Source organism: Mya arenaria, chromosome 6 (assembly GCF_026914265.1).
Source record: "Mya arenaria isolate MELC-2E11 chromosome 6, ASM2691426v1".
In the NCBI taxonomy this organism is placed as follows: Eukaryota; Metazoa; Mollusca; class Bivalvia; order Myida; family Myidae; genus Mya; species Mya arenaria.
In genome coordinates, this window is record NC_069127.1 from 32358754 (window position 1) to 32372842 (window position 14089).

The following is a 14089-nucleotide window of genomic DNA, read 5'->3' on the forward strand; positions in this document are numbered from 1 at the left end:
GTTAGTAGGTGACCCGATATGGAATGTACAGGACAAAGGAACCCGTATGGGTGAGAGCGAAACTCGAACCCGAATATGGTTTCCTCAGCCCCGTATATATCATATGGGGTCACGTACTAAACCCATCAGGTATATATCCCGTAGACAACCGGTGGAAATGTCTAAATGTTTCATTAATTCATCGGAATATTTATCGGAATCGTAAAATTGAGGCCATTTATATAAAAAATTGGTTTTATATGATTTTCTTATAAGAATGAAAGATACCGTTGTGCAAATTAATGACAATGCTTGGATCAAAAGTGGTGATGAAGTACTATGTGTTAAAAGATACAGTTTGTGGGTATTTGTTTAAATTCAGGACTGGGAATGACACACTGTTTTGAACCCGCTAATTTGGGGTTGGGAAGTAGTGAGTAACAAACAACTATATACAGTGACAACTGAAACAGCACCAACTGCTCATATTATGAAAGTAATAAGGCACACGTGTCAAACTGGCTGTCATCCAGTATCATGCAACTGCAAGAAGATTTGATTTGATTGTGTAAGGTCTGTCTCGCATGCAAAGGAGTCAGTTGTTGGAATGCCTTCATTGTTGAAACGTTGTGTATATCAACTTATGATACATTAAGGCACTAATATTGCTACTCTCATCAACGATAAGCAGTTTCATGTATGTAAAAAACAGTTATGCAAATGTATTATTATAACTGTATACATGTAAACTAATAAATGAAATGGTATGTTTAAGGAGGAGGCAGAGGAGGAGGCGGGGAAGGAGGAGAATTAGGAGGAGGTGGCGGAGGAGGAGGCGGAGGAGGAGGAAGCAGAGAGGAAGCAGAGAGGTGGAGGAGGTGGCGGAGAGGAGGCGGATGAGGAGGAGAAAGCGGAGGAAAAGGCGGCGGAGGAGGAGGAGGTGGAGGAAGCGGAGGAGGAGGAGAAGAAGGAGGAGGACCCAGAGGAGGTGGCGGCGGAGGAGGAGGAAGCGGATAAGGAGGAGGTGGAGGTGAAGGAGGGGAAGGCGGAGGAGGAGGAGGCGGAGGAGGAAAAGGAGGAAGCGGGGGAGGAGGAGGAGGAAGCGGAGGAGGAGGAGAAGGAGGAGGCTGAGGAGGTGGCGGAGGAGACCAACATGCCTCTTGATAAAAAATATGAAAAATGAAATGCATTGTAACCGATTAAGTAAATGATAAAACTAGTAAACTATCACACTATTAAGCACTTAATATATGCAGGTACATACTATACCTCAGGTAACTATAGTCCATCAGGTGTTTCCATGAACAGTATAGCTTACGCGAAATGCGTTTGATAAATATATATATTTTAAATACATGTATGGTTTATATCAAAAGACCGAAAGATACCATAGCCTACGCACTCGCGCTCTAAACCATTCTTCGTTCATTTGCATATGTTAACGACCTTAAAAAGAAGTATTAACCCACTATTAATTCCATTAATACAAATCCTATTGTTCAGAATAGTATCGAGGTTTTGGAAAATCTATTGACAACATATTATTTGGTAATAAAAAGACAGCTTATCTTTATCAAACATGTTCTTAAATAATGTATTGATGGTATTGGCCTTTTCTAACAATATCAGCCTCAGTGTGTGTATAACACGTGATAAATTACGTTATTTGCTACGGCGGAAGGCAACATTTTGTATAGGTACATTTAGTACAGGCGCTTAGGGTAACTTTCCTTTGTGACGAAAAAGCCACGATTTCCGGTTTCTTCCCATTCTCTTATTCTACGTCGGAAACTGTACAGCAAATTCCAGTGTTCAATGTGTCCCCGTGTAAACAGCACAAGCGGGGACAAACTCACGGCGACGCCTCACCCACCCCCTCGTCCAAGCGCATCTCTTGCGTTGGCCTCTCTGTGCCCTTCTCTGGTTTCTCCTGACAATGTGGTCATTGACGTCCAGGTCCAACTCATCACGCTCACGCTTGGCAATAGCCAACATGTACATGAGTCGGACCCTGTCAGGACAATCCATGGTCAGTTGGTCAGTTGGTCAGTTGGTCACCGACTCATACGACCATGTACACAAGAAAAAGTAAAGCTCATCTGACGCAACCCCTCTATATATACCCAATAATTAGTGACAAACGGTGGCACACGGTGACAAAAGTAAATTTGTTGGTAATGGCACGTTCATATGACGCTACTGTGAAGGTAAGGACACGTTATGGACCCGTTATAGGACGTTATGGTAACGTCAAGGCGTTAACAGGATGTTACCCATGCGTTAGGGAGGCGGCGCCGTCAGAATCAGGCGGTACCGCTTTGGAAACACCCGTTGGCAGTCCGGTATGAACACTGTAATGAGGACGGTATGAATACGGTATGAAGACGGTGGCACGGTATCAACACGTTCATGACACGTTCACAACCCGCTTACAACACGTTGCAGACGGTGGATTTTTTTTGCCCGTTCATCACCGTTCTGTAACGGTTTATGAGCGTGTTGTGAACGTGTTCATACAGTGTTACCGTTTTCATAACGTATTCATACCGTCCTCATACCGTTCAACACCGTCCTCTTGCCGCTTCCTTGTGGCCGGTGCCAGCCGGCCAAAGTTTTGACTCTGAGGGGGCATTTCTATTTGATGACATTCGATATCACAGCCACTTAACGCTAACTCGACCACAAATCTCTTACAAATACGCGCAATTTCAGAATAATATTTGAATGGGTAATGGTACTGAATTAAAAAAGAACGATGTTGTAGGATCATAGTCTTTTCTCCCTCCGCTCCCTGCGGCGCTCTCGTCGCTCCCTGCGGCGCTCCCCCCGGCGCTCTCGGCGATCCCTGCGGCGTTCCCTGTGGCGCTCTCGGCGGTATTGGCGCTCCCTGTGGCGCTCTCTGTAACACTCTGTAACGCTCTCGGCGCTCCCTGCGGCGCTCTCTGTAACGCTCTCGGCGCTCCCTGCGGTGCTCCCTGTGGCGCTCTCGGCGCTCCCTGCGGCGCTTTCGGCGCTCCCTGCGGCGCTCCCTGTGGCGCCCTCGGCGCTCCCTGCGGCGCTCTCGACGCTCCCTGTGGCGCTCTCGGTGCTCCCTGCGGCGCTCTCGACGCTCCCTGCGGCGCTCTCGACCCTCCCTGCGGCGCTCTCGGAGCTATTGGCACTCCTTGCGGCGCTCTGTAACGCTCTCGACGCTCCCTGCGGCGCTCTCTGTAACGCTCTCGGCGCTCCCGGTGGCGCTCTCTGTAACACTCTCGGCGCTCCCTGCGGCGCTCTCTGTAACGCTCTCGGCGCTCCCTGCGGTGCTCCCTGTGGCGCTCTCGGCGCTCCCTGCGGCGCTTTCGGCGCTCCCTGCGGCGCCCTCGGCGCTCCCTGCGGCGCTCCCGGCGCTCCCTGTGGCGCTCTCGGTGCTCCCTGCGGCGCTCTCGACGCTCCCTGCGGCGCTCTCGGAGCTACTGGCACTCCTTGCGGCGCTCTGTAACGCTCTCTGCGCTCCCTGCGGCGCTCTCTGTAACGCTCTCGGCCCTCCCTGTGGCGCTCTCGACGCTCCCTGCGGCGCTCTCGACGCTCCCTGCGGCGCTCTCGACGCTCCCTGCGGCGCTCTCGGAGCTATTGGCACTCCTTGCGGCGCTCCCTGCGGCGCTGTCTGTGGCGCTCTCGGCCTCCCTGTGGCGCTCTCGGCGCTCCCTGCGGCGCTCTCGGCGCTCCCTGCGGCGCTCTCGGCGCTCCCTGCGGCGCTCTCGGCGCTCCCTGTGGCGCTCTAGGCGCCACCTGCGGCGCTCTCGGCGCTCCCTGCGGCGCTCTCGGCGCTCCATGAGGTTGGGAGGAGTAGGAGTCGCTCCCTGTGTTCCATGAGGTTTAGGAGGAGTAGGAGTAGGATTCGCTCCTTGTGTTCCATGAGAAGGAGGATACGCTCCTTTGATTCTGTGTATTTATTGGATAAGATAATCGTAATTTGATTTAAACAAGAAAGAACCTTTAATCCGCAATCAGTCGTAAGTTATATTTATCAGGTGAGTCGTTAGATTTAAACAGTATTTGGAATTTTTGTATTTCAAACACTCTGCGACGCTCCATGCCCATTTATTTTGGTAAACGCATACTAATACTATTTTACTATAACTCAACACTGCTTGAGGATTGTATACTGACATGGTAATGTTTGATCACAAATGGGCATTTGACGCTATTAGCCAAAAATACGCGGTCAGAAACAAATTAAACGGGTATTTGATATATTAGCTTGTGCGGCGGTTAAAGAGTTATTCGTATTTCTTCAACAGTGTAGATATTTATTTTATTTCCCTTCAGTGTTATTTCATATGTCATAATGATTCATTGAACTAAGATACCGCTTAAAGTAGACCTGAATCATATTTGAAAACTTATTATCACAAAACGATGTAAAAGATTCATAACTTTCAAATTTAGTACAATACATAATTAAGTGCAAATCATTTTCATAAGCTGGTCATTTGTTACAAAGATTGTTATTTCTTCTTAATATTCTTCTTCACATTTTGAAAACCTCAAAGCTGGAAACTAGGTAGGTATTAAAGATTTTAAACTTGCTATATGTTTATATGTTTTAAAACATTTGCCATTCGAATGTATAAAGAAACTAAATCAGTATCACTAAAGAACTGTATCAAGTGTCTGCATTCCTGATAATAGTAAACAATTAAAGTTCCTCTCTTTTGAGTCTCCCTATGAGGTTCGTTAAGCAGTGGTCCAATGCTCCCCCTCTGCTTTCCATGAACACTGTCTCAGTATGGCCCGTTTTGGAGTCAGTGCATATTCCCATGTATTTCCACTGGAAGCCAATCATCTTCCCTTTAAAGGACCAGCTTATCGTCCTCCCATCCTCACCAAAAGGTATCTGAAATAACCATATAACCATTTAAGGAATGCATTGCCGGATTGATGTCATTTTCGGGGTAAAAACGCAATTGGAGTGGTTAAAGTGTGTGGAGTCCGATGAATGGTTACCGCAATTGTCCGGAGATATTACATGAAAACTTTTGCGAAAAAAAATCAACATCTTGTATACAAATACATATATATATTAATAGGCAACTGGTAACGTTAAGATTAATGAGTTAAATATCAGGTATCGTGAAAACTTTTAAATTATCCACCATTAATTTGGTTGCAGTTTAGAAAAAAAATAACATATCAAGATATTCGTATAGGTTTCATGAAAACAGTCGATTTTCCATTTCTTAGAAAATCATACGACATATTCTCCATCATTACTGCAATCTTTTTGAAATCAAGTGATTTCGTGTCTGAAAGCCTTAAATTGCTCCCCTTTAACTATTAAAAGAGCATATGGGCATTATGTGTTCATTCCAGTTAATAATCATTGGTTCATACCTCTCTACAATATATTTTAAACGTCTTTCTAAAAGGACATCATGTTCGGTTTTTAACCAGGTAATGGTTTCATTTTGAGTCTTATAAATTCAGATGTCTATACAATCGAGGTTAAATGAAATGGTGTAACTAAGACACACTGTAGCTTACCTCCCCTGAGTCCTTAGTGCCGAGGGTTCCAGCAAGGTGCGTGCCGATCTGCACAAATTCGTCCACTCCCTTGACTGTTTTGGCTTTGGAAAGTCAAACAGAATATTAACCCAATCAGATTAAATTCATTTAAAACAATCAAAACCTTTAAAAGATTCAACACAAATAATCATATCAATTTTATTATTGATTATTATTATTTATTATTATTATTATTTTTATTTTTTACTATTATTTGATAAATTATATTACCGAGGTCACTCAGTATATCCGGCAGTTCCGTGCTTTCGACACCTTTGGAAAGTCAAACAGAATATTAACCCAATCAGATTTAATTCATTTTAAACAATCAAAACCTTTAAAAGATTCAACACAAATAAAATTATTATTTTTATTATTATTATTATTATTATTATTATTATTATTATTATTATTATTATTATTTATTTTTTTTTATTTTTTTTTATTTTTAGTTGTATTATTATTATTTAATATATATATTACCGGCGAAGCCAAGAAGTAAAATAAATCCAAAAGCTTTATCCATTTTACAAGCGAATTGAAGTACACAATGCGCTTATCTCCGCGTAAATGTGATCTTGTGCAATTTGAAATTACTAATATTCATGAAATATTAACAATACCCGTTCGTCGCACAAATCCATTTGTTTTTGAACGGTTGCCAACTTATTTCAATACGTTATATAACTCTCTATTGGAAAACCTATAGATTTTCATATTTTTTCTCCTTTCTCAACCTTAAATCAAACAAAGAACCTAGTATTGAATTCAGTCGGTATTGAAAGTGGATTTGCGGGAACACATTGAAAACTGACATTTGCTTTACAGTTTCTTACTACAGAACGACGGTAATGGGACTTTGAATTTGGCTTGTTTGTTTTATGACAATATGTTTTACCAACATAACGCATACCAGTGTAAGTACCCGAACGGGAAGTCATCAAGTATAATACAAATGTCATTAAGCATATTAAATGCAATTAATTAACCTGAATACCATTCCATAATTAACTATGCTTAAGATCCATCATTATCATACCTCTGATGCATGAGAATGCATTTTAAATGAGACAAATTGCAGTCTATTTATCACGCTATTGCGTGCTATACGCACACTTATTCTGATAGTATTCTAAAGTCTACAATACAACAAACTGGCTGGACGGTAACCCTTCCAGCTGTGTTATCTATGAGGGGGCATTTCTATTTAATGACAGGCGATAGCATAGCCACTTAACGCTAGCTCGACCACTTAACTCACGTACATATACGCGCAATTTCAGATTAATAGTTGAATGGGTAATGTAGTGAATTAAAAAAAAAAACGATTTCAAAGAGCATAGTCAAAACAATTTACATCAGCAGAATGAAGGGCAGAGAGCGCCTGAAGCGCTGCAAGGAGCGCCGAGAGCGCCGCCGCAGCAGGAAGCAAAACACACCTGTGTGTCCAGATATCATCATGGTGAACGGATGTTGTAGGATCATTGTCTTTTCTCCCGGCGCTCCCTGCGGTGCTCTCGGCGCTCCCTGCGGCGCTATCGGCGCTCCACGAGGTTGAGGAGAAGTAGAAGTAGGAGTCGCTCCCTATGTTCAATGGGGTTGATGAGGAGTAGGAGTAGGAGTCGCTCCCTATGTTCAATGAGGTTGAGGAGGAGTAGGAGTAGAAGTCGCTCCCTATGTTCCATGAGATTGAGGAGGAGTAGGATTAGGAGTCGCTCCCTGTGTTCCATGAGGTTGAGGAAGAGTAGGAGTAGGATTCGCTCCCTATGTTCAATGAGGTTGAGGAGGAGTAGGAGAAGGAGTCGCTCCCTGTGCTCCATGAGGTTGAGGAGGAGTAGGAGTAGGAGTCTCCCCCTATGTTCAATGGGGTTGAGGAGGAGTAGGAGTAGGAGTCGCTCCCTATATTCCATGAGGTTGAGGTTGAGTAGGAGTCGCTCCCTATGTTCCATGTGGTTGAGGAGGAGTAGGAGTAGGAGTCGCTCCCTATGTTCAATGGGGATGAGGAGGAGTAGGAGTAGGAGTCGTTCCCTATGTTCCAAGAGGTTGAGGAGGAGTAGGAGTAGGAGTCGCTCCCTATGTTCAATGGGGTTGAGGAGGAGTAGGAGTAGGAGTCGTTCCCTATGTTCCAAGAAGTTGAGGAGGAGTAGGAGTAGGAGTCTCCCCCTATGTTCAATGAGGTTGAGGAGGAGTAGGAGTCGCTCCCTATATTCCATGAGGTTGAGGTTGAGTAGGAGTCGCTCCCTATGTTCCATGTGGTTGAGGAGGAGTAGGAGTAGGAGTCGCTCCCTATGTTCAATGGGGATTAGGAGGAGTAGGAGTAGGAGTCGTTCCCTATGTTCCAAGAGGTTGAGGAGGAGTAGGAGTAGGAGTCGCTCCCTATGTTCAATGGGGTTGAGGAGGAGTAGGAGTAGGAGTCGTTCCCTATGTTCCAAGAGGTTGAGGAGGAGTAGGAGTAGGAGTCGCTCCCTATGTTCCATGAAGTTGAGAAGGAATAGGAGTCGCTCCCTATGTTCCATGAGGTTGAGAAGGAGTAGGAGTCGCTCCCTGTGTTCCGTGAGGAGGAGGAGGCGCTCCCTGTGCTCTATTAGGAGGAGGATACGCTCCATTGAGTCTGCGTATTTATATGATAAGATAATTGTAATTTGATTAAAACAAGAAAGAACTTTTAGTTTTTTTACCCCCCACCCGCTCCTTTGATCGAACCCGGGACCGCTGGCATGGTAAGCGAGTAAAATAAACTTTACACCACAGACACCGTACATACGTAGAGTAAGTATTTTCAGTTTAAAATTATAAACACTCTGACCGTAACCAATACACTGTTACATATGTTAAATAATTTAAACATTTGGGTGTACCTGTCTATTGATATAAAATATGCATCTGCTAACGAAAACGTTTAATCGATACCCTCAAAGAGTTCCGCTTGAGCCCCCCCCCCCCATAAAACGACTCATTTTCTACGTCGTCCAAGATGGCGGCTTTATATAGTATATACAGTGGGGTCACTGAGTGCATATCGACTGGATGAACCCACCTGATTCACATTCCTGCTCGGCGGACCGCCAACGACTGGCTAGATTTCTGTAGCGTCACGTCGGAGCCGCCGTCTCAATAATGTTACGCCCGAGCGCGCCCGAAAAGCGATCAGTTTCTATTGCGTCCAAGATGGCGGATTTATATAAAATAAGAAGTGGTCACCGAGTGTATTACAGTCTGGATGGGCCCATTATACCATATATTTTTTAAGTGTTTTGTTAATTGTTTGATAGTTAAATCTAGAAATAAAAATTTAGTAGAACAATCCAATTTATTCATTTGTGTTCTCTTTTATACAGCTGCGGATGGTCGCGGAGTACCAAGAAGAATACTTCACGTACGCATTTTCATTTGCTCCCCTCAATAAAAAAATATTTGAATCGAAATGTATACATTACTTATACCTTATACAGTCGAACCCCGTTAGCTCGAACTCTGAGGGACCGCCGAATATACCCCAAACCTCAGAGAATTCGAACCAAGCAGGAATGTTTACCTTCAGTATAAAGAAATCAGTCCTTTTATCTGGTTCGAGCCAACGAGAAATTCGAGCCAAGCGAGTTCGAGCCAACGGGTTTCGGTTGTACATTTATTACAGCTAATAGCTATTTGCATTTTATATGACATTGTGTAAAATGTCACCGGAAGTTGGAACATAATGGATTAAATATACTTGGTTAATTACTCAAATTAAACCAAATGAAATAAATTCACGTAAGCGTAGAGGATTTCAATTTCAGCGTAGGGACACGACCTTGTTCGATGTTTTTCATGCGGTCTGGAGCAAAGAAATCTGAACGCCGATGATGACCCGCTGTCAGAGCACATAAAATCAAAGCACTGAAAGTGCTGATGGACGGTGACATTGTTCGGTCTGCTGCAAGTATAGAACTAAGTCCTTTCTCTTATAAACACAGAAAATCATCGGGACCTAATCTTGAATATAGGAGCATGACTTGAACACTCTTAGGTGAGGACAATTAGACAATGCTTCAAACCAAATATCTAAGCTTGATATTTATTTTCCAAACATATTCATTTTATTGCTGTAGCTTTGAAAAGTTGATGAAACGGTCACCCGGCAATATCATCGTTAATGTTTGTGTGCAGAACTACATCATGGTCAAAATTTTATTCCAGTTGCATAACAAATACGCCAAAAGGACTCAATCAAGATAACCGAAGCATAACATTAACAGATGTTTTCAAAACAGTACACATGGTTCAAAGTTCAATGTTGTACTCAAAATTAAAAACGTAGGCCTTAGTTGAAGCAACTGTGCACAAGATGATCAATTTGCCGGCTGATGTTCCTACTTAAGACGGGCCCTGAGGGGCACAGTCCAAAAACTGCTCGTACACGTGCGCCTTCCTGAACGAGCTTCCAGGAGAAAATCAAGTACGTTTGTTACATAACATGATGGTTTCCAATGGGCGTACGGATAGGGTCTTAATGGCACCACCATGTATTATGCTTAATTTTTCAGCATCATGCTGAAACTTTTCGACTGCTACAGGGTCATTCAAAATTGTTTTTAAGCCTCATGCTATTTAAAGCTTTTTCAGTACCACGCTGATAACTTGGCCCCTTTTTATATTATTATTATTTACCATAGATCAAAGTTCAACTGAATTCCAAACTACCGATTAGGTGGCAGTTGAAAATTCGCGAATAACCAACTTGAAATGATCGAAAACGCATTATGTGAATGTACCAATATATATCGCATTTAACGATGTTCGGAAAGCAAATACTTACAAGTACATAAATAACACGACACAGATGAATGCAAGACACACTAACGCGCAATTTCTTTATACGTGTACCTTTGACTTAAAAAAATAAATAATATGAATCCCAAATAACCCTATCAAAACATGTTTACTCTCAAAAAGTTATCTATACTGCAAATGATATGATCGTGTTATTGCTTTAACAAATACTGATAAAATATTTTAAATAGAATTTTTTGTCCTATAAACACGTCCGTATTACAACAGGGGTAAATTGTATCCATCCCAGTCTCTCGTGAGAGGCAAATTTACCAACATGATTATGGGCAAAAATGCCACCGGAGTCAATCTCGTAGAATAAAAACGCATAAGAAAAGAAAATTGTTATTCACGTTTTAGTATATGTACATGAACTGTTTTCGACAACTTAAAGGTAAAAAACAACTTCCAGATCCGCGAGCCCTGATATGCGGCGATACCATCAGAGCCCGCCGAAGAAGTAATGGAAAGACTTCAATTGCCCGGAGGTTAAACACTTACGCGGCGGTTTTCAACTACAATGTCAATGGATGTTAGTAAAAAGAAGTAACGATTTAGGAAAAATGCTCACAGCATGCAATGTTTATATCAAATTCATGTCATTATACCCGCGTTGGCATTTCGGTAGGTTGGTCAGTCAGTCGGTCGGTCAGTCAATCATTTAGTCGAACAGATGGTTGATCGGTCAATCGGACGGTCGATCAAGACTATAAAGACAATATGCTCGTCATATAAGTGTATATATTAGCGGGAATCAACTTCTTGCTTGCTATATATGTATGCTTGGTTATCTGGCAGGTTATTGCTAGCATAGCAGGAAGTCAACCAGGAGCAACCAGAGAATTCAACATCCACTTCCCTGGATCGAAAAATTCTTTTCCGGCTTCCACTCTTACGGACTCCCTGTCGGAAAACGAAATTCGTTCCGCAACAATAATGGACATTCAGTGGATAGAAGATGTAAGAAGTTATGCTGTAGCGCATAAAATATATTTTTAATCCGATATTGCTCTCCAACTTGCCAGATGAACTTTCTCTATCCACGACACTTACCTCTTATTCGTTATTCTCGTACGTCCATAAAATGGACTGGAAAAAAAACTTGCTACATAGTGTTGACCTGTTATATGGTCTGCATAAAGATAATCTGTATGGCTCTCCGTCTGACTGTGCGTTCATCCCTTCCTTCGCCTAAAAATAACGACTTTGATTGCATTTAGAATATTGGATCACTGCGACAGAGATATCAGATTATTAGTATCTTCAATTGGCGAAAGTTAAATATAGGTTCATCTAAATTCGAGCGCAGTATGTTAACACTTCGTGATAGCTCAATTAACTAGTCACTTATTGGCTTAGTTGAAGCAGAGTCGAAATGCATTGGTTTCCTTATCTTAATGTGTATTTTTATCATGCACAGAGAAAATTTAAAACAAGCGACGAATATGCATGCTTCTTCTTTTCTCCCCTTACCTTTCTCTTGACATCACTATACAAATAATCATTCCATTAATGAAAATATTTGAATTCTAATCCAGGAAGACAATCAATCCGGGGACCTTTATGATGACCTGCAGATATTGGAGCAGCAAAATGACGAAAAGAGCACAGAAATAAAATCACACGGTGTTTAAGTGGCATTGTCGGGTTAAACGAATCAATTTGATTACAAATTTACAAATATATAAATGAATAGCTTGTTGAAATATGTCTCTTGGAAGCTCCTCCATTATCGGCATACAAATGCTAGAAAGAAGTCAGGATAACTTTATATTAAGCACATTTGATATGTCCTTTGTCCGGCGACCTTGACATCAGTCATTGAAGGGTTGTTTCAAAAACGAATATTTCATGTACTTCGTAATAATTAGAATTCCGTGGTATTTTTAAGTCACATTCTGATTGGGCACCGAATCAACAACCCACACCTGATCCACGGCCCACAATGGATTCCCGACCCGCATCTGCCAATGGGGAAAACTCTCCAATCGTGTAAGTACATATAAATATTTCACTCTTATACTACATTAACATACAAAAGGCGGTCATAGAACAAAGTATAGATAAATTAATTTCACTTAATTATCCGCCTTTTGTATATGCATAACCGTCTGGGGCTCTAGTTAATAATATACATGTTACACATACTGAGACTGGAGCTTTACTTAACTCAAATTTCCCTCGATGACCGTTTCCCTAGATTCACACCGCAATATTTGTAAAATTGTCGGAATTGTGGTCGGACTTTATTCATATGTCATTTTAAAATAAAGAATGCAGTTATAACTTAAATGTTTGCATTCCTTTTTAAGTCTGATATATTGTTCATCTCTTGAAAACGTCCCTTGCCAATAATTGTTTCAAACTAAGGGTAGTTGCGGAGTGATCGACTAAAAATGATGGCTTTTGTTAAAGAAAGCAAAATAAAACATTTACAAAATTCAAAACATCAATTAGGTCTTTGTTTGGGTAAGTATCGCTAGAAATGACCGCAGAAAAGGGTCGTCCAATTTCTGAGACAACTTATCAAAAGCGCTGACGATCAACTACTTAGGAGCTTCCTACGGTTTAGTAGTGGCAGCGATATTATCAACTTTTCAAACATAGACATTAATTTCGTGCCCCTTCTTGGGCTAGCAAGAAGGGTTGTCGCCCACACATGTTCTGTTACGCTTGATCTGCCCACTACATACATCTCGTACAACGAGTTTTCTAACGAACTGCAACAGCAATTGAACAGCGCTTTTGAGGAAATGGGCTTTGCCTAGGGAATATAATAACACGATAAAAGTAATCAAAGTGTAACGATATGCACTCCCTGATCAAATAACCAATTCAAGAATAAGCGTATCTAGTTCACATTTTAAATTGTAATCTGTGATATTATGTGTATCTCCTTTCCTTAATTGTATATCATATGCATACGATAAGAAAAACTCTATAAGTTTATGCTTCGTTAATTTGAAACAATAATATTTTCAGTCCATCCTTTATATGTCAATTAAAACATTCTTAATGTCGGTCACTGCATTATGGAGTTGAAATAATGATATATGTATATGTTTTTGTTACAGAAAAACTATAAAGTTAACGTGGAATAAAATACGTTCTTTTCTGTTCCATTATATACTCTATATATAACGTCCTCGGTCAATTTCAGTTATACATGACCCACTTCCCTCACTATTCGCCCAGATATTTTAGAAAAAAACTATGTAACAACCATTTTAAATTAACTGTGTATTCAAAACAATGATACGAACTATTTACTGAGCGCATTGGCGTGCTTTGGCTTGTAGTTCGATCGGCTGATGTGCCTACTTAGGACGGGCCCTGAGGGGCACCGTCCAAAAACAAATACATACTAAAGTAATAGATTTATAGGCAACAGGTAACGTGAAAATTAACAAGTTAATTATCAGGTGTCGTAAAACTATACTATTAAGTTATCCGCCTGTTATTTGATTGCTGTTTAGGGAATTAGCAAGAACGATTACATATGAAAATATTTGTATAGGTTTCATGAATAATGTCAAATTAACATTTTCTCGATAATCATGTGACATACCCTCAATTATATAGTACCGCAAGACCTTTGAAAGCTAAGTGGTTATGTGACTGCAAGCCTTAAACTGCCTACCTTGAACAATAAAAAATAGCATTTGCGCTACGAGTGTTCATTTCAGTCAAGATACCATCGGCTCGAGGCCCACTGCATATATAAGAAACGTCCTCTTTGTTTTTCTAAAAGGAC

At 41.5% G+C, this 14089-nt stretch overlaps 3 protein-coding genes across 3 annotated transcripts; 1 reads left to right on the forward strand and 2 right to left on the reverse strand.

Moving 5' to 3' along the window:
• Positions 1-287: 287 nt before the first annotated feature.
• On the forward strand, positions 288-1162 carry LOC128237718 (neurofilament light polypeptide-like). Its single transcript, XM_052953300.1, has 2 exons — positions 288-335; positions 800-1162. The coding sequence occupies exons 1-2, from the start codon at positions 288-290 to the stop codon at positions 1160-1162; spliced, it is 411 nt and encodes a 136-aa protein (XP_052809260.1).
• A 1525-nt stretch (positions 1163-2687) lies between these two features.
• Positions 2688-3791, reverse strand: LOC128237719 (U1 small nuclear ribonucleoprotein 70 kDa-like). The gene is made up of 2 exons (XM_052953301.1): positions 3459-3791; positions 2688-3428 (listed from the first exon to the last, which is right to left on the reverse strand). The coding sequence occupies exons 1-2, from the start codon at positions 3789-3791 to the stop codon at positions 2688-2690; spliced, it is 1074 nt and encodes a 357-aa protein (XP_052809261.1).
• A 589-nt stretch (positions 3792-4380) lies between these two features.
• LOC128236546 (uncharacterized) lies at positions 4381-6147 on the reverse strand. Its single transcript, XM_052951467.1, has 4 exons — positions 6007-6147; positions 5755-5796; positions 5503-5585; positions 4381-4855 (listed from the first exon to the last, which is right to left on the reverse strand). The coding sequence occupies exons 1-4, from the start codon at positions 6047-6049 to the stop codon at positions 4658-4660; spliced, it is 366 nt and encodes a 121-aa protein (XP_052807427.1). The 5' UTR covers positions 6050-6147; the 3' UTR covers positions 4381-4657.
• Between the last annotated feature and the right edge of the window lie 7942 nt (positions 6148-14089).